The sequence below is a fragment of the Sminthopsis crassicaudata genome, chromosome 3 (assembly GCF_048593235.1).
Source record: "Sminthopsis crassicaudata isolate SCR6 chromosome 3, ASM4859323v1, whole genome shotgun sequence".
NCBI lineage: Eukaryota > Metazoa > Chordata > Mammalia > Dasyuromorphia > Dasyuridae > Sminthopsis > Sminthopsis crassicaudata.
In genome coordinates this window covers 501,863,465-501,884,390 of record NC_133619.1, presented here as the reverse complement: position 1 = coordinate 501,884,390, position 20,926 = coordinate 501,863,465, and the positions used below count along the sequence as shown (strand labels likewise).

Sequence of the window (20,926 nt, the reverse complement as noted above, 5' to 3'; positions counted from 1 at the left end):
TATGCACTTATACACATGTGCCAGCACAGTAAGGAAGACAGAAGAGTTGCCTTGAGCTCCTCTGACTCAAGAAAGGGGCTAAAGTAACAAAGATGATTCTCGAAGACCAAGTTGTAGCTTCACAAACATACATATAAATATTATAACCACTTCTCTGATGTGCTCCATTTTTATAGCATACTTGGTCACAGGTATTAAAGTCATTATAGCTTTTAATCAGGCATTAATTATAACTTTTAATTAGGCATGAGAGAATATGTAGTTCTCCTTCCCAAGGCTTTCAATGGCAAGCAGACCATCATCACCTCACAATTCAAGTTTCTTCTCTCCAGTCCAGTGATCTTCCCAATGCACAGGTCTGATCATGCCATTCTACTATTCAATAAATTCAAGTAGTTCCCTATTATCTTCATGATCAAATAAAAATAAGCCTTCATAACTTGATCCATTTCTACCTTTCTGGTCTATTTATTCTTTACTCTTCTCCATGTAGATTATAATCCATTGATACCAGTTTCCTTGCCTTTACTCACACATGATGTTTCCTACTTATATTTATATGTGCTTATAAACTTATACTAGATATTTCCTATCCTCCTGAATTCCCTGGTTTCCTTTGAGTTTTAGTTTAGATTCCATAAGGAGTTATTCCTGGTCCCCTTCCGTGTTAATGCCTTCTTTCTAAGATTTACTCCAATTTACTCTGTATATATCTTTTATGTACATAGTTATTTCTATATTGTCTCCTCCACTGGATCATGATTTCCTCGAGGCATACATTCTTTTTGCCCTTTTTTTTGATAGCCTGGGCACTTGGCATAATACCTGGCACATAGTCAACCCATAATAAATGCTTCTTGGTTTGGCTTGACCTAGACAGATGAGAGGGGTTGCCTTCTGTCGGACCATATAGACAAGGAAACTTCGTCAGTGTAGCCTAGACAGATCTAAACTCCAAATCCTTGACCCTTTTTCTTGCTTCCTTCTAAGAAAAAGAAAACATAACAACCTGAGGGAGCTAATTAACTGGGAGTTAAACAATAAAGGGACTTGGGAAGAGAACTTGACTTCTAAACGGTAAGCCAGGAAGAGTCTTATGGGAAAAAAAGGAGGCAAAGCAGTAGCCTGGAATTTCCAGGTCTCTTGTCTCTGCTATCTACTTACACTGTAATTCCGATGAATACTTTTCCTCTTGTTCATAATCCCTTAGATCCCTGCCCCCTTCCCTCTTCAAAGAAAGGGGAAAACACTGGAAAGCTACAATAACAGAGTCAACCCTGTGTCTTAATTCTGCGAAATGCTTCAAACTTCCTAAACATTTCAACTTCTCAGAACAGGTCCATGAAAACTTGCCACTGATCCTAGAGCCTTTCACAACATTTTAAATTGCCTCACATTATTGAACATATATGTCTCATGGAACTCACTGGTCCTTCATCTACTTTGACTCCCTGAATCCAAATAGTTGCCACATCTGAATCCCTTTTCCAATTTTCCTGACATTGATGCTGTTACTAATGACCACAAAATGTATTGAGACCCTTGCTTTTTCCTACCTCTCTTAGGTGCTGGGGACATAGGACAAAATCAAGCAATCCCTACCTTTCAGAAGCTTAAATTCTCTTGACCATACATACACACACACACACACACATACACACACACACACACACACACACACATACACACACATATATATCCATGCATACACACACAGACTGCCTAATTTTTTCCTGCTTCCACAGACTCTAGACCACATAAATATGTTTTTTTCAAAGTTTCTTTCTAAGGAAAAAGAATAATGTACAAATTAAGAAATAATACAGCAGGGAATGATAATTAGAAGCACAATTAAAATCAAACTACCTAATTCCAGACTATTTTTGCACTTGGCTTCTAAACTAGTCAGTCTAGCTATAGTTACCTTGGCCAATTTGACTTATTACTATTCCCTATAGACTGAAGCATCTAGACTTCACCTGGTCCCCAGACAACAATGGCATCTTCATGCAGATTTTGAGATTGGACACTTTAATTTGGCTGGAATCAACCTCATTGACTCCCTTAGAAATAGTAATTGTCTTCCTCTCAGTCAGTAAGCTTTCCAATGGCATGGTGGATTTTTGGCCCTCTAGTGATCCTTTCTCTGAAACTTTTGAAATTTGCTTCCTCCAAATTTAGACTACAAATCAAATTATTTCCTACTTTATTACAAATTCCAAATTGGACTATCAAGTGTTCAACTATCACCAAAGTTTCTATCATCTCCACACCTTCCATCAGTTCCTCCTTATTGGTAAGAATGTTTACTCGAATAGAATTTATCCTTGTTGGTCCTTTTGTTTTGTTGGTTCACCCTTTTTGAAGGATTAAATTGAACTTAAGGTGCTAAGCTAAGAAATTCTTAGTTGTTCTGCTTTTTACAGACATGAGTCTATAGCAGTTTATCTTTATCATTGATGTCCCCCATCTCACAATACCATGCCTCTGTGCCAGACTTGAGATGGTTCTCTGAACTTGTCATCTATTTATTTTACATCCAGTTGGCCTATAATCAACAATAATATCATTTCTGCCTCTACTCATCTTTACCAAAATCCTCTCTCCTGATTTTCTCATTTCTTCAAAGGGATGTTTTTTCCCCTTTAATTCAATTTTATTTTATTTTCATTTCCAAATTCTTTATTTCCCCCACTTATTGAGATGAGAGAAAAGCAACTCATTATGTATAGTCATGCAAAATATATTCCTATGTTAGATATCTCCAAGAAAAAGAAAAGAAATAGATGAAATTGTGGTTTAATTGAGCCTATCAATTGTCTGTCTGGAAACAGAAAGCATGTTTCATCGTTTTCTGGAATTGTGATTAGTCATTGTATTGATCAGAGTTGCTAAATCTTTTGAACTTTATTTACTTTACAATATTATTGTTATTGTATAAATTGTTCTATTTTTACTCACTTTACTTTGTATCAGTTCTTACAAGCCTTCTCAAATTTTTCTGAAAGCTTTCCCTTCATCTTTTGTTCTAGCATAATAATATTCCATTTCATTCATATGCCATTACTGGTTTAATCATTCCCCAATTAATGGGTATCCCCTTCCAGTTTCTAATTCTTTATACCACAGAAAGAACTGTTATAAATATTTTTGTACGTGTTTTTTCCATTTGAGGTATAGACCTAGTAATAGTTTTGCAGAAGTTAAAGATTAGGCTCAAAATAATTGCTTTGGAGGATGGTATCAAATTGCTTTCCAGAATAATTGAGCTAGTTCACAGCTCTATCTATAGTATGTTTAAGTGCCTCTTTTCCCACAGTTCCTCCAGCATTTGTCTTTTTTTTTTTTTATCAACTTTACCTTATTGATGGATATGATGTTAACTCAGTTTTAATTTATATTTTTCTTAATTATTTTCATATGGTTATTATGGTTATGGTTATTGATAACTTGGATTTTTTTTCCTCTGAAAACTGCTTATTCGTATTCTTTGACTATTAAACAATTGAGGAATGGCTCATATTCTTATAAATTGAATTCAATTCCTCTTAGAAATTAGACCATTTGATTCAAGACAATTCTTGGTATGGAAAATGCCATCCACATCCAGAGAGAGAACAATGGAAACTAAATATGGATATGGTTCAAAGCATAGTATTTTCACCCTTTTTTGTCTATTTGTTTTCTTTTTCTTTCTCATGGTTTTTTCCCCCTTTTGGAATGTTTTTTCCTTGCATAATATGACAAATATGGAAATATATCTAAAAGCATTGCACATTTTTAAAAAAGAAGGAAAGAAAGAAATGAAACCAGTATAAGAGAAACTTGCTACAAAGATTCCTGCTTCCCTATTTCCTGCTTCTCTTCTAATTTTAGCTATATTGGTTTTGTTGAACAAAAAATTTTTAATACTGTGTAATTGAAATTGTCCATTTTACCTCTTATTAACCTATAAATAAATCTTAAAATATTGTGCTACTCTAGTACCCCTGATTTCACATATCCTTATTCTTTTGAGTAGAGAATGCTCTTCCAAAGTTACATCCTAATATGGGTATTACACTGTTATTTCTCACTGATAACACTAAGGTCGAATTTTCCTATCTACAATAGGATCTCTGGTTTATCTTATTGCTTACACTGTCAGTTTTTATAAAAGAATCTTAGACCATGTATTTCCTTACTGACTCTTTCCTTGGATTTTTTGTTTCTTGAGAAACTTGACTCTATTTAAGATTTTTGTGACAAATATGCTGCAGGATTTGACATTTCTTTCTCCAACTCATTTTACAGATGAGGGACTGTGATAAACAAGACTAAGTTATTTGCCACAGGGTCATATAGCTGAGGAACATTTAAGGAAAACATTCCTTACAGATTTCAAGTTCTTAGTTTCTTGCTCAAGGTTTTATAATTTTTAGAAATGCTTTCTAAGTTCTTTTTTGGCAGTGTCATTTACACCTACATAAATCACTAAAAGTAGTAGTCTGGTTTGATAGTTAAATCTCTCTGACTCTCAGTTTCCTTATCAATAAAATTGGGTTAATGTAAAATGTAATTTTTTTTAAACTCTAGAGCATTATATAAGTACAAACTAGGGATAAAGGATCATAACACAAGAAGTAGGAAGAACAGAATGTCTTCTAAATCTGGCCATCATTCCTTCCATTATTTTTCTCTCACTCTGAGAAATCAGCTTTAAATGAATATATACAGCAACCTTGAAAGAAGGGAGGAAAACATCAAAGAAGAATAACATGCACCTTGAAGAGTTTATGTGGTTTATTACTTTGTTTTAATTATGGTGATATTGGGAGAAGAGGTGGCACAAGCAAGTAAAATAGGAATAAATTATATGTATATTCATTTTTATTTGTCAGAATTTTGATGGTAGCATCAACCTGTCTAGATCTAACAACTGCTCATTGCAACTTAAACAGCTGCAAGCAGGTTAGACATTGTTGCACATTTGTGAATCACGCCATTCTGTCTTGTCTATAGTAGGCTGCCCTTTTTTTATTTCCAAGCTGCAGGTAAGTGTTTAATAACCTACTCTTTGGAAGTAAAAGTGTGTACACTATACTTAAACTTAATCTGCATTATTAAGTTTAGACCATCATAAAACAATGTATGTTATATGTTATATCATTTTTAGATTTCCAACATATACCTGCCCACACTGAAAATTTAACTGTTGGCTCTTTCCAGTCAGTTTAAACTGGCTCCAGCACACCTCTGCTTATATTTATAACATTTCACCCCTCTTTAATATAACCCAGTGCCAAATGAATATTAAGTATATCCTGATATTTAACCCAGCCTTAAAACATTTCAGTGGGCAAGGATTATGAGTTAATTAACAAATATTTTTCAATTCCATTAGTATTTGGAAATATTAATACAATGAAGACATGCAGAAAGGGCACAGACAACATATGATTTTCATATATTTTGCATGTATATATATTCTTATATGGAAGTGTGTGTGTGTGTGTGTGTGTGTGTGTGTGTGTGTGTGTGTCCTTACATACACATTAATGAGTGGACTGCCACAATGAGGTTCTTAGGCTAGCCTGGAGATTCTAGGCAACTGTGGAATGGGGCACAATAAGAAAGAAAGAGATTCAGAAAAGGAAGTGGAAAGATCCCAAAGATAAATTGTCTATTTCCAAAATTTCACTCGGGCTAATGGCTGAGTTTCCAAGGAAGGGGGGTAGGGAGAAAACATTTCTTTCAATCCATCCTGTCTTCAGACTGTGTAGCCCCCCAAATAAAAACTGAGGCCTATACTGTAAATACTTGAGTTTAGTAAGAGTAAATAGTTCATTTTGGCTACCAATAGAACTTAACTATTATTTAAAAATTTCTTTGGTAAGATAAGATCTGTTCCAAACAAACAACTTGCCAAATGGGCTTCTTGGAGATTACCTGTATAATAAATATGGATCCTGCCTTCAGAGAGTTTATAATGTAATTGAGCAGAAAAGACATAAACTGTGAAACAATGAGGAGTCAATAAAGAACAGTATATAATCAAGTGCTAATTGACATGGTACAGATAATATGTTCTACAAATTCAGATAAATGAGAAATAAATATGGTTGGTGCAATCTACATGGCTGTTTTTGTCAGACAACATCTGCAATACTACTGTATGGCTTGTTAGACAACATCTGCAATATTGTGTCCAGTTCTGGGTACTGCATTTTAAAAGAAGACTATGATAGCATTAGAAGAATGTGACTAGGACTGGGTGGGGTCTAGAAATTGTGTCCTATGAGGAAAGATTGAAGGAAATTGTGATGTTTAGTTTGGAGAATAGAATGCCAATGTGGCATGATCTCTGTCTTCAAATATTTGAAGAAGAGAAAAAGGAATTAGATGTATTCTCTTTTATCCCAGAAGGCAAAACTAGCTTTTATTCATCCAAATGTTCAAATGATATCTGGAAATGCTCTCTGACCTCTAAAGATAGACAATGCAAGGCTTCTTCCTCCCCCTCCTCCCCTCTGTCCCTCTGTTCTTCTTCCCCTCTCTCTGTGTCCCTTTTTTCTTCTCTCTGTCTCTCTCTCACTGTCTGTCTGCTATCTGTCTTTCTCTCTCTCTCTCTCTCTCTCTCTCTCTCTCTCTCTCTCTCTGCCTCTAACTTTCTGTCTCTGTCTCTCCCTCTCTCTCCTTCTCTGAGGATTGAGGCACATTTTTTTTCCACTCCATTTCAGATAGGAGAATTTAATTCTTTCCTAAACTACTGGAACTGCTAGAACTGAGATGAGCCCTAATCTAGCAACTAGACCACATTCCAGCCCCTGTTGTAGTCTAAAGCAGGATAGGAAGGTGGGGAAAGGCTGCAGCCCTTGAAGACTCAGTTTGAAAAATGGACAGATCAAGATTTATGGGCCACACGGTAGCATCTGAGAGAGACCATTAGTCTACAGAGTCTGTGACAGGAACTAGAAGAAAATGTCCCTGGTGTATTTGCACAGGAGACAGAGGGATCCCAGGGTGTTAGGGAAATGAAGTCCATTTGAAAAATGGAATATATTTGTATGTAAGGTGGGGGTAGAGGAAGCAAAGGTACAGGAAGGCCATCATCATTTATCAGAGAATAGTGTGGCTAATAAAAGGTATGAAAATTTTACAAGTTTACAGACCTATCCCAGAGTCCAGTGACTTTAAGGTTTTTTTTCCTTTATAAAAATTTCTTTTTTCTTATTGTGAACCTAAATGACAAAGAAAAGGAGCATGTCTGTATGAAAAATAGAAAAGGAGGATTGCATATAAGGCTGTAAATTTCCATGTCATACAGATTCCTTTTCCTTTTAACTGTAATCAATTCAACATGTAGCTTACAAAGCTTCCTGTTTGTCTGTATTTCCTTTTGTTCTCTTCTATGCATTTAAAAAAAAAAAAAAATCTTCAATGATTCCCCTTTCTTTTGCTAATTCCCCTCACCCTCCCATTTTCCCCCAGTCCTCATTGAAAAAAAGAAAAACCAAAACATTGTAACCAATATGCACAGTCAAATAAAATATAGACCCTTGTTAGTCATGTCCCATTCTGCATCTTGAGCCCATTACATCTTTGTCTGGAGATAGTCTGGAATGCTTCATCAGCCCTCTGGAATTATTGTTGGTCATTGCATTGATCGGAGTTCTTATGTCTTTCGAAGTTGTTGTTATTGTATAAATTGTTCCCCTGGTTCTACTTGTTTTGCTTTGTATAGCTTCATGAAAATCTTAGGTTTTCCGAATACCATCCCTTTTTGTAATTTCTTATAGCACAGTAATATTCCATTACTTTCATATAACTCATCATGTTCAGCTATTCCCCAATTGGTTGGCAACCCCTTAGTTTTAAATTCTTTTCTATAAAGAGATGAGAAAAATAATTTTGTACATAGAGGTGCCTTTTCTCTCTCTTTGCTTTCTTCAGAGTATATCATTGGGAATTGCACAGTTTTATGACTTTGGGGGCACAGTTCCAAATTGGTTTCCAGAATGGCTGTACTAATTCAAAGCTTCACCAACTATACATTAATGTGCTCGTTTTCCTGTAAATCCCCCAACAATAGCCATTCTACATTTTTGTCATCTTTGCCAATTAGATGGGTGTGAAGTGGAACCTCAGAGTTGTTTTAATTTGCATTTCTCTAATTATTAATGATTTGAAGCATTTTTTTAAAACATGGCATTTGATAGCTTGGATTTTGTCTTTTGAGAACTGCCTATTCATAGTCTTTGTCCATTTATCCATTCAAGAATAGCCCAATGATTTTCAAGTTCAGTATGTATCATACATTTAGAGCTAGAAGAAACTTTAAATATAATGTTCAACTCCCCACATTTTTCAGAATTAAAATAATGAGGCCCAGAAAGTTTATGTGACTTCTGTAATGTCAAACAGATAATACAGAGCAAAGCTGAGATTTGAACCGACATTCATCATTCTTTTCACCATATCAGTTGTACTCCACCATAATCTTTCCTCCAGCAGACCATATCTATAGTATTGTGTTCTAAAAATCTATGAGCTGAGCCTAGAGAACAGTGTTGTGGAGAATGTTGAAGAGCTCCTGCTCAATTCAGTGTTAGACTATATCCAAATGATCTCTCAGATCCCTTCCAACTCTGATTTTATGGTTTGATATCTTTCTAAGGTAGAGACAGTACTTACTATATTTCAGTTTAAAGATTTTATTAAGAATAAGAAAGCTGTTTCCTGATCTTGAAGGGAAAAAAGTGTAAATAAAAGAAAGTAGAGAGTAGAGTAGAGAAAATAGAGAAATAGGGTAGTAGTTTCTCTATTTGATGTAATGTATGATATACATTCCATTATTTTCATTTAATTCATCTTGTTCAGCTGTTCCCCAATTGGTTGGCACCCTCTTAGTTTTCAATTCTTTCCTATAAAGAGCTGAGAAAAATATTTTTGTACATACAGGTGCCTTTCCTCTCTCTGCTTAACAGTGTGCTTATGGAAAGGATGTCTATAACTCAAAAAGAAACAAAGGCCACCAAACCATACATAAGCATCTCTGTAGACCACATATTAATATTATCTATGCTTTATTGCATTTTAATTTATTTTATTAAATATTTTGGAATCACATTTTTTTTTGCCCAATCACATTTTAATCTGGTTTAGGTTGTACTGGAAATATTGTGGGCTACATGAAACCCACAAATCTTGTGCTTGACACTTTTGCTTATTTGCATATTAACCTTTGGTGAGTGCCCAGGGAAGGAGACATGATTTTGTTTTCCTTATTCTGGAAGTGGGACCAATGGCTGCCTATCAGGGTCACTAAGAATTTAAACAATTAAATGTAGATTCTGAATTCTCCTAGATGGGAAAACTTCTCCAAAATTATTTGGAAAAATCCTTTCCCCCTTTTCCTCTCCCCTACATACCATCTTATATACATACCATGCATAAAGTTTCACTATTTCTCAGAAAAGAGCAAAAAGCACAAATTGCTCATTTCCTCTGGAAAGTTTTTTTTCCCTCTGGGCAGCATGAAGTCATTGAAAGGGAAAGGGAAAATGGAAGAAACAAGACAAATTTAATCATGTTTCATCCTGAGTAAGAGTTCACATGGAAATGGGAGGTAAAAGAAAGGGAAATGGGATGGGGGGGATGTAAATGGTGGTGGGAAGTATGTGGAATAAAGATATATTATAATGAAGCAGTCACCTTAAGTAAGGACAAAGAGACTGACGGTGCAGCAAAAAAGACTTTAGATTAGATGCTAAAAAAGAATTTCCTAACAGTAGTCATTCACACACACACACACACACACACACACACACACACACACATCATGTTTTAAGGGACAATAATGAAAGTATCTTCAAACTTTCAATTTTTTTTTACCAAAACAAGCAACATTTAATTTTAAAACTATACAAGGTACCTTCAAGCTTATCTTGAACTCTTCCAATCCTATTTCAAATTCAGGTACATAGCCAGTTTTTCACTTCGTTTAAACCAACCAAGAAAGACACCAAGTCCTTAAGATGAGTGAAAAATCACTTCTGTCAAGTAGTAGACACCTTACTTACAAGTTGAACAGCATGCTAAAAAGAGCAAGTATTATTCAGGCTCGAGTAAGACTTAGTTGAAAGGAATGCCTTCGACAGCACAAATCAGAAAGGATTTTGAAACATAAGTCAATACAGCATGCTCCACATGTAAATAAATAGCTAAAATTTAATCGGTATTAAAACTGGCTGCCTATGAGATTCTGAAGGCCAATTTCTTAATCTGTTGATAAACTTTGGAGTCCACTTCAAAACCATGTAGTTTATTAGCATTTCCTTAAAATTGCATAGGTAAGCCCCCCATGAGACACAGAGCCATGATGCTGCTCAACTGGAGGTTTCTATATTTTTTGTATTTTGCCAATCGTCAAAACTCAAATTAGTCAGTCCTGGGCATCTGATGCATCGTATAGATTGTCATCTTTATATAAAGACTCGCTAAAATCAACAACCAAAACTTGTTACCAAAATCCACAGGATATATCTGGATATTAACTTCTAAGATGAAGTCCACTTGAAGGATTCAGTCTCATAGGGTAATAGGGATGTTCAGTCAAACTTGTTGCTCTCAGGATAAGTTTTCTTCATGTTGAGGATTTCCTTGAACAAGATGAGGGGGAGGTGATGATGGGGAGGTGAGGGGATTGTATGTGTGCTGGAGGTACACATAATAAAACAAACTAACTTTTATTAGAATTTCAGGCTACTGCTGGATTCAAGGTCTCCTCACCATACTTTTAAGAATAGAATATATTAGGTGACAAAGTGGATAGAGTACCAACCCTGAAGTCAGAGGTCCTGAGTTCAAATTTGTCCTTAGACACTTAACACTTCCTAGCTGTGTGGCCCTGGGCAAGTCACTTAACCCCAATTGCCTCAACAAACAAAACAAAACAAAAAACTCTATAAAAATAGAATACACAGATGTCTAGGGAAGATAGGGGCCCTCACACACAGATTCAGAAAGGCAGAGCTCTATTTCCTGAATTAAATAATTCCTTAAATCATTACAGCTTGAGATGTCTATATTTCTCTGATTTGAGCTAAAAAAAGATTCTTTCCATCCCAGAAGCTTCCCTCGGTGTCTTAACCCTACTAACACCAAAGCATGGACAATAAAGTTTTTCAAAGAAGAGCATAGAAGTGTTTAAATTTTCTTCCCTTCCTTGTTCCCCAAACCTTCTCATCCCAGTCCAAAGACCAGGAGTTCCTTTGACTTTGTCTTTAGAATCAAGTCTAGATTGTTTTGGATGTCTTGCAACACTAAGAGTGTCTGATCAACTTTTCTATCCCAACTGGTTTACCACTTATTTCTTACGTAATACTGATTCTGGGAATGAGATCTGACTATGTTCTTCTTTGACAACTTTTAAATATTTAATCGTTTAGTGCTTTGGGGCACCTTGCAAGGCAAGTCATTCAGGTACAGCTACCTCAATTTCAAAGAATCTGTGCATCCTTAAAACTAGAGTTGAGTCCTTACTGATGTGTTTATCTTCAGTAGCAAGAAGACCCAGTTAGTCTGAAGCAAAGTCACTTAATGAAATGGCATAGGAAGAAAAAGAGGGGTGGACACATAGAGAAACTGATATATAAGCAACATATATTCAGGTCATGTATGTGCAGTGTCAGCTTACCTTTTAATTCTTTCCAGGCTACTTATCAGTGATATCATTGTGTTACTGTGATAAAAGTTGCTACTATACTTATACTCTCTGCTGGATAGGCTTATTCCCTGCTGATTCCATAGCTTCCACTAAGAGCTTTGCAGCCTCTGCTAAAAACTTCCAAGGAGGAGTAACACACCACCATTCAAGGTCCGCATTCCATTCTAGGGTAGTTTTAGTGGTTAGGAAGTTTTTTTGAACATCAAAGCCTAAATTTGCCTCTTTGAATCTTTCCCTCCTTCTTCCTATTTCTGCCATTTAGAGGCAAAGTCAGATCCCTCCTTGATAGCTTTTCAAATACTTAAATACAGCTATTCTGAATTCCTTTAACTAATATTCATATGTCATGAGATCAAGGCCCTTTACCAGCCTTCTTTCCTTCCTCAGCACACTCCCCAAGCAATATCTTTTTTGAAACAAGGTACCCTGAACTGAGCACTGTACTCCTGATGGGGTCTAATAGAACATAGTACAGGGATTATTACTTCCCTGTTCCTGGAAGTTCTGTCCCTTCTAATGCAGCCCCAAATAATATTAGGTCTTTTGGCCATCGCATCAAACTAATGATTCCTCTTGAACTTGCTGTCCTCTAAAACTCTCAAATCATCTTCTGATGAAGTGCCATGTAAACATGCTTCTCCCTTCTTAAATTGGTGGAGTTGATTTTTTTTGTTACCTTAGTATAAGACTTTTTATTTATCCCTACTGAATTTCTTAATAGATTCAATGCAATTCCATTGCATTGTGTGTGTGTGTTCCAGTGTGTTAACTCTCCCTCCCTAGTTTCTTACCTGAAAAATTTGATAGGCATACCTCTTAAATCTTTATCAATGTCATTGACAAATATGTTAGTACAGTTCCATGATGTACTCCACTGGATTCCTCCTGCCATGCTGACATAGAATCAGTAAAAACTATTCTCTTGAATCTGGCCATCCAAGCAGTGCTGAATCTATCTGATTATATTCACATCTCACCCATACTTCATCTTCTCCATAAGAATACTGTGAGATTTTCCAAAAGCTTTATTTAAATCTGTGTAAACCAAGTTTGCATTTCCCTAAGATGTGATTCTGTGATATATATGCAAGTGTGTGTGTTTATATATAACTATTATATATGCATGTGTTTCATGTATCAATAGGTCAAGATCTTTTTTTTTTTTTCATTGTGTAAATTGATTTCATTTACCATCTGTCTGTGACTTAGGAAATAAATCTTAGGTAGCTGTGGTGCAGAGATATTGAATGACTTGCTGTGCTCATACAATAGTAAATGCCAAAAGCAGGATTGGAACCCTGGTATTCCTAACTCCAAGTCCAGCTCTCTAGCCATGACTCAATACTGCTTCTCATACATGTATGTTTGTGCAAGTATGTACGCACATATCCACCTTAAAATACCAAGCATTATTCATTCAAGGGAGGCTGGGAAATGGTTTTCTTTAAAAGTAGAAGAGACTTTTTTATTCTTTTGAGTTCCCAAGCACACAGGGAATTTCTGCCATTGATACTCTTCATGTTTTGAATGCTCTACCTTCATTTGTGTGATTCCTGCCTACCCTTTAAGGTCCAGTTTAAGTCCCACTTTCTGTGTAAAACCTTCAGTAGCTCTCTATTAGAATTCCCTCTTCTGAACTCCTATCACAGTTACTTGGTAACAAACTCTAACTACTTTGTGTACACTGCTTTATGTTGCCATTTTAACATCTATATACTGTCTCGCTAACTAAATTGTAAGTTCTTTGAGTGCTCAAGGCCATGTTTGTATCCTCAGCTATATGTTTGTATCATTTATTCAACAAGCATCAGTTGAATGCTTACTATGTAAAGAGCACTGTCCTGAGTGTCTAGCCCAGTGCCTTGCATAGGGAGCAACTCTGTAACTATCTGATGATATGAGGAGTCGGTGATGATGAGGCAGACAATTTACAAATTCACAGTAGAATTCTAGAACACAGCTTTCACTACTTGAATAGTTCTATTTCATTGTTTCTGCAGTTCTAAAGTTGCTTGGTTGTCTGTGAGTGTAGGCTTCCCATTGGTGTGAGGACTGCAGCATCTTCAGAAAAGTGTATTTGTCACTCAGTGTGTATATCATGTTGGCTCTAGCACAACATGACCCAGTTCGTAGCAAATAAGTCCCATGCCTGGGACTCAGTAGGGTTCAGCAGCTGCCTCTGTCTCCTCTGCTCCCCAGGAGAGCCAGAAGCTTCTCCTCTGGGGCCCTAGAGCTGTTCCTTCCCAATTAGAAAGAAATTGGCTCCTGTGACATCGCTATGATTTTTTTCCTTGTTAGAGCCTTAATATTGTATGAATCATAAGTGTCATCTCAATCTGTGAGGCTGTCGGGATCAGAGCTGTGAATTAAACAACACAAAGTCCTGATTTTTCCCATCAGGTAGAAACTAAGGGCAAGTGAGCATGTCATTGCCTTGTCTCTAGTGAGGAGAGCTTTAATAGGGTGACTGATCTCCTATCCTTTGTTCAGAGCTCTTCAAATTGTTACTAACCTAATGTCAATCTAGTCCTGGACAGCAGGTAGACTGAAACAGTCTGTGTACCCTACCTCATAGCTTCCCTGAGGAAGATTCCCTAGAAGATCCATAACTACAATCCAGAAATAATCTAAACAAATTTTACACTTCTGTCAAGGTCTGGCCAAATCTTAACCCCATTCATTCATCAGGTACTTCTTAAAGCACCTGCTATGTGCTGGGCACTGTGCTAGGTATCGAGGATACTAAGAGCTTACATTCTATTCATGAAAAACAAAATGTATACAGCTAAAGAGATAGGAAATAATTTCTGATAGGAGACCATTAGCAACTGGGGGATTAGAGTAGGCTTTGTATAGGAGAAGGTGGCCCTTGGTATTCTACTGAGTGGAGGTGAAGAGGCAGAGCATTCCAGGCAAGAATGAATGAATGAATTTATTAATCACCATGTGTAAAGTATTGTTCTGAGCACTACAGATACACATAGAGAAGACAGTCCCTGTTCTTAAGGAACTCATTCTATAAGCTCATTTGCCTCCAAGTAAGAAAAAAACTAATGATTCTTAGGGTGCAGTTGCAAAGCAAATAGAGACACATCTTTCATGTCATTTCACTGATAAAATTATATCAGTTTCTGGTGTCAGTTGAGCCCTTTGACAGTGCTAAGAACTTTGATGGCAAAAAGTTTTTTTTTTTCTTGATCCTGAGTAGCTGTGACATTAGAACCTTGTAGGTACCTGGTTGCATGGTGGGCAAGCCTTCTAAAGAGACAGAGAACATCTGTCTATACTAGTCCATAGCAACCTCTCCCTCTTCTGGCTTTCTGTTGCCTGCACCTCACAGTAGGTGACATAGACTTTCATCTACTACTACGTGTATGTGAAACTTATCTCCCAGCAAACAAGGTTTATAAGACTCCTCTTCTACTTCTCTTGTCTCTTCCCCAGGAGACATATCTATCAAACCATTTACTGAATTGATCTAGGTCCTAGGTCCCATTCTATGGCTACTCTTCTCTCCCACAGGGACTTGTCCCTGAATCATTGTGGTCACCAGAGTAAGGATTTATTGTAAACCACTGGAACCCCATCAACGGCAGTATGGGTACTTAATGGCAAACAGCGTAGGATCTCATGCAAAAGGACAGAAAATAATTGGTAATACCTCCAGCCTTTAGAGTCTTTGGAAGTAAGTACCTAGTTCACTGGCTCCTGGCCACATGTGGTACCAGCCACCCTTCCTACAGTCAATTTTGGCTTGCTCATACTACCATTCTCAACTTGAATATGTGCTGACTTCTTCAATCTGGCACATCTCATTTCAGCATCCCTATCCCACAGAGGACGAGAAGAGGCAGATTGCAGCCCAGACGAACCTCACCCTCTTGCAAGTCAATAACTGGTGAGTTGCTGTCACCTGCTAAGGGACATCTTGCCCAGCACAGAAAAATTGGAGTCTCCTCCACAGAATTCAGAAATATTCTGAGTCATCCTTAACTCTAGTCCCCACCTTAATCCAACCCAGTACAGTCCCTAATCTTGTATCCCCAGCCCCTGCACTGTTGCCATTCTAGTCTTCTTGATCCAACCCAGAAACCCAAAACAGCCATAAATCATTCCAGCTGCCATAGGGTTTATCTATAGCTCCTGAGCGCCCCTTGCTGGGCAAATGTAGCAGAAAATAAATCGTCAGAGTTCTGCCTAAGGAAATTGAGCTCCACAGCCCTTCAGCACCAGAAATAGGCTGGAAGAATTCTTGGGCCAGAGGGAACTCCCCTAAGAAGTACTGGATTTAAATAAAAAATACAGCAGACACCGGAGAATGAATATAAAAGAAAGTGATTTCTCTGTGGATCTGATAGGACCAAGAACTTTAAGATTCTGCCCCTGTTGGCCTTCTCTGTTTCCTGGGCTGGACCTAACTACAGAAATGGAGTCCTGGAGTCATGGTCCTTGTATTTCCAACAAATGAAGAGAAATCAGTGAAGGGGACCTGTGAGCTGCACTGTAGGCTGCCATGTGTTCCCTGAGCCAAAAGCTGTTTCAATCTCTGTCTAGGCCAGGCATTCCAGAGTCCTAATTCCCCAAAGGACTGAAATGTAACAAACAAGTACACCCTGATCCCCCTTCTTCTCTTTTTTCACCTTGTCCCCTTTGGAGTTCCAAAAGTCAGATGGCACCCTGGGCTCTTTAAGAGACTCACTCTTATTCCCTCTGCTCTCCATTATCAAACTCCAAACTTCTCTGGGTCTCAGTCTCTTCTTGGATTCAAATAATACTCTCCTTTTACCTCCCATTCCCCTCTGCTATTCTAAGGAAGCTAGTAATCATTCTCCCTCTCTCTGTACCCCAAGCTCTCTCTATACCATGTGCTTACACATGTGTACAAATGGTTATGTATAAACACACACAAATATCAAGGAATTGTGTTTTCACCTCTCCCTGGACAGGTTCATCAATGCCCGAAGGCGTATCCTGCAACCCATGCTTGATGCCAGCAACCCGGACCCTGCCCCCAAAGCCAAGAAGATTAAGTCTCAGCACCGGCCCACCCAAAGATTCTGGCCCAACTCAATTGCTGCCGGTGTGCTACAGCAGCAGGGAGGGGCCCCAGGAACAAATCCTGATGGTGAGGAGTTGGGATCAAGCCCATGGGGGGATGCTTTGGTTGAAGATGGATTGAGCTTAGATACTTCAGACTATAATAAGTAATTGTCTGCCTGTTGAAAATTTTGATATGGGGACTGTTTAATTAAAAGTACATAGGGCTTAAAAGTTATGAAAACTGCTGTCTACATATAATGTAGACATGTACATTACATGCACAATACATGTAATGACATGTATCTAGATATGTCACTTTTCCTCTTTGCTTTACTTTTCCAATCTGTCAGATGGGTTTGTTGAAAGGATCCAGTGAGAGAATACAGATGTATATAACATCACTATAAAGTAAAGGACACTTTGGAGGTCAGAAATTCCTGAGCACTCTCAGTGGCCAAGCAGCTATTTGGAAAACTAAAATAGTATGGCAGCAAGCTTATGAATGGGGGCCAGGAAGAGCTTTGTTTTTCCAGTTATTTCCATCATTCTCTTCATAAATTCTCTCTCTCTCTCTCTCTCTCTCTCTCTCTCTCTCTCTCTCTCTCTCTCTCTCTCTCTCTCTCTGTCTCTGTCTCTCTCTGTCTCTCTGTCTCTCTCTCTTTCTCTCTGTCTCTCTGTCTCTCTTTCTCTGTCTCTCTCTCTGTCTCTCTCTCTCTGTCTCTTTCTCTCTCTCTTTCTCTGTCTCTCTGTCTCTCTCTGTCTCTCTCTCTGTCTCTCTCTCTCTCTGTCTCTCTCTCTCTGTCTCCCTCTCTCTCTCGCTCTCTCTCTCACACACACACACACACACACACACATACATACACACATAATTGCTTATCACTAGTACACAATGAATAATTCAATGAACCAGAAATTTTATTGCTAACATACAAAGATGATCCTTTGCAGGAAACAGGGTGTTTGCTATAATGCATGTGTCTATGTGGCATTCATGTATGTATGTGATCCTCTTAAAAGGATGCATGTAAGATAAAAGCAGTATAGTGTAGTGTAAAATCACTTACTGGTCTGAAGCTTTCTTGACTGGTTCCAGTACTCGCTTTGACACTAAACCCGGGCAATTCATTCAACTTTTACAAACCTTAATTTTTTCACTGCAAAATTGGGCCTAACAACACTGACCCTACCTATTTTGTGGAGTAAGGCACCTTGTAAACATTAAAGTGTTATAGAAATAGAGCACCAGCCCTGAAGTCAGGAAGACCTGAGTTCAAATCTGGTCTCAGACATTTAATACTAGCTCTGTGACCCTGGGCAAGTCACTTAACCCCAATTGCCTCAGGGGAAAAAATGCTATAGAAGTGTGTTGCTGTTATGCATTTGTGTGTGTATGTGTGTGTGATGATAAAATGAAATGGGCATCTTCCTGAGTCTTTACCATTGTCTCCACTCCACCACAGGCTCGATCAGCTTGGACAATCTGCAGTCCCTGTCCTCAGACAACGCCACCATAGCCATGCAGCAGGCAATGATGGCAGCACATGAAGATTCATTGGATGGGACGGAGGAAGAGGATGAGGATGAAATGGAGGAAGAGGAGGAGGAGGAAGAGCTGGAGGAGGAGACTGATGAGCTACAGACAACGAATGTCAGTGACCTGGGCTTGGAACACAGTGACTCTTTGGAGTAGCCAAGGGGGCTAGTTGGCGCTGATTCCCCCACTGGGGCAAGGGCATGGGGAGGGAGGAACAGATGAGCAGAACAGAAGTGTGGTCCTCACCTCCCAGAATCAGCAGCCTGAGGAATTGCAGACAAGTTCCCCTGCTCTTGCCTAGCCAGCAAGCTTCAAAAAGACCCCAGCCCCCCTTCCCCAGAACTGTAGAGGACTCCATTTGGAAAAAGCAAGCCGAGAGAGTGGACCTGAATGGAGCCTTGGCAACTGGGGGGCAATGACAGACTCCTGGACTGAAGTGAAGGACTCATGTTTACAGGCCCTGGCCTCAGGGACTGCTTTGGGTTTTTTTTTTTTTTTTTTTTTTTTTTCCTGTTCTCTCCCTGTGCAGTTTATGAATGGCTATTCCCAGAAAGGAATTGAGGGGAGGGGATGTGTGAAGAGACTGAAGGGTATTTGGACTCTATTTCAAGGATATTTTGACTCCCCTGAGATCAGGAGAGACGGATGGCATTAATCCAAGGGGATAGTTAGAATTGGGGGGATGTGGGAGCTTTAATTGGAAATCACAAATCATTCAACCTCAGAATTGAACAAGGCAAATGGAATTGGGGGTAGTTTCCCCTGGGCTGGGTTCCCACCCTTGTGTGAGTGCAAGCTCTAGCTCTGGACTCACCCACTGGGGACTCATCTACCCTATGAAAACTGCATAGGAGTAAAAGACAGGGTCAAATTACGGAGGGAAAAACAACAGCCCCCTTTGGCTTGGGTTAGTTCCAGGACAAAAGGAGTGAGCAAAAACCCAGGCCAGGGTCCACAGGAAGATAAGAAGGTAGGGCACATGACCATTTCCAGATGGGCACCGAAGACTCCAGATCCAGCAGAAACATGGGGGGGTCTCACACAGCGACTTGGTGCTGGTCAGTTTCTTTAGTACTCCGATTCATTGTGGACCTCCATGGGGTGGGATGAGCTTGATTTGGATTTTGTTCATACCTTCCACTCAGCCCAAGCTTTCTTCAAGAAGGGACCCCCTTCCATAGGCTGGCCCAACATTATCAGGCTTGTCTCCCTTACTTAACACTCCACAAAAGCAGAAGGATCTGTCTGAAGGAGCCAGAAGATGCTGTCTGTCCCTCCTTGTCTCCAGGCTTGTTGAGAGCCACAGCCCAGCTCCTTCCGCTTCCCTACCCCTACCAAAATCATACATACTTACCTGGAGAAACTGGGGCTCTCAGGGGGACAAGTTCTGCTCACCTCCCCATTCTCTCCCTTGCTCCTCACACCCTCCCTCCCAGTCTCCAGGCCTGTGAGTGTGGCCCTCTCCTTCTCCTCCCTGTTACCCCCATGGTTGTGAATGGCAGAACTGAACATAACGTGTGTTTTCCATGGGATTTAATTTAATGGACTTGCAATTACACTTGTAAATTGTGCATTAAGACATCTTCAGCAGCAGGATGTGGTTGGCTGTGTTGTTGCTCAGCCTGAGGGGACTTGGGCCTTTAGCTTCCCCCACACATACACTTTCAGGGGGGGCGGATTGGTAGGATGGTCGGTCACTTCTCTGAGACCGCCCCGAAATGAATGTATTTCTCCCCCAGAAGAGCTGATATTTAATGTTTTAATAGGGATTTTTGAAAAACAAATAACCTTATTTATAATCTGGGTGATCCGAACAATCTTTTTTTACTCCCTTTTGATGCCATAGGTAGAGAAAGTCTAGCTTTTTTGGAGTGAGACTTTTGCAATGTGCAGTGGGATAAAATACATTTCTCTGGTTCATATTCCTTGTTAAACACACACACACACACACACACACACACACACACACACACACACACACACTCTCATACCCTCCCACCTACATGACAGACACTCCCATCTTTCTCTCACACACATGCACACACACATACATAATCCCAACCCTGCCCCTCCTCCCACTCCCTGCCTAATTGTTATGCAACCCTCTTCTGATGTATCCACCAAACCAGTACTGGACATGAAGGCGGAGTTTTCAGTAAATCTTAATACCTATCTTAACCTTGGTGGCCAGCTTTGTTTGTCTATTGTTGCTTGCTGCTTCCTGTCTTCCCTCCCACCACAGTGGCCTTTGAAATGAGGAAAAACCGGCAGGTTTTGATCTAATGCATGTAGAACCTTGGGAAGGGGGAGGGAGGGGAGGGGTTGGGGGAAAGAGGGGGAGGAAAGAAGGAAGAGGGGTCTGGTGATTACTGTTATCCCTGTTGGCAAAAACACTGCCCAATATCAGGAAACTATTATCTGGTGGGTCTGTCAGTCAACAGCATTTATTAAGAGCTTAATACGAGTCTGGGGAAACATTGAGGATGCAAGAAAGGCTAAAACAACTCCTTCTGAAGTCCAGCACTTTGTGGGTGCTTAATGTGTGTTGAGAAGAAAAAAGCCAGAGCAATAAGACTATTATCTTCCAATTCTCCCTGCTCCACCTCAAACACTGAAAGTTTTCCCTAAAATTACTTTCCACCCTT

The 20,926-nt window shown here is 39.0% G+C and overlaps 1 protein-coding gene across 2 annotated transcripts in view; it reads left to right on the top strand.

Annotated features, from left to right (window-relative positions):
- Positions 1 to 20,459, top strand: part of PKNOX2 (PBX/knotted 1 homeobox 2) — a 346,585-nt gene extending 326,126 nt beyond the window's left edge. For both annotated transcript variants that reach the window (XM_074303895.1, XM_074303894.1), the window contains 3 exons: positions 15,529 to 15,605; positions 16,654 to 16,832; positions 18,208 to 20,459. In XM_074303895.1, the coding sequence (XP_074159996.1) occupies positions 15,529 to 15,605; positions 16,654 to 16,832; positions 18,208 to 18,437 (486 nt within the window). In that variant the 3' untranslated portion in view covers positions 18,438 to 20,459. The remainder of the gene's footprint in view (positions 1 to 15,528; positions 15,606 to 16,653; positions 16,833 to 18,207) is intronic.
- The last annotated feature ends 467 nt before the right edge of the window (positions 20,460 to 20,926 follow it).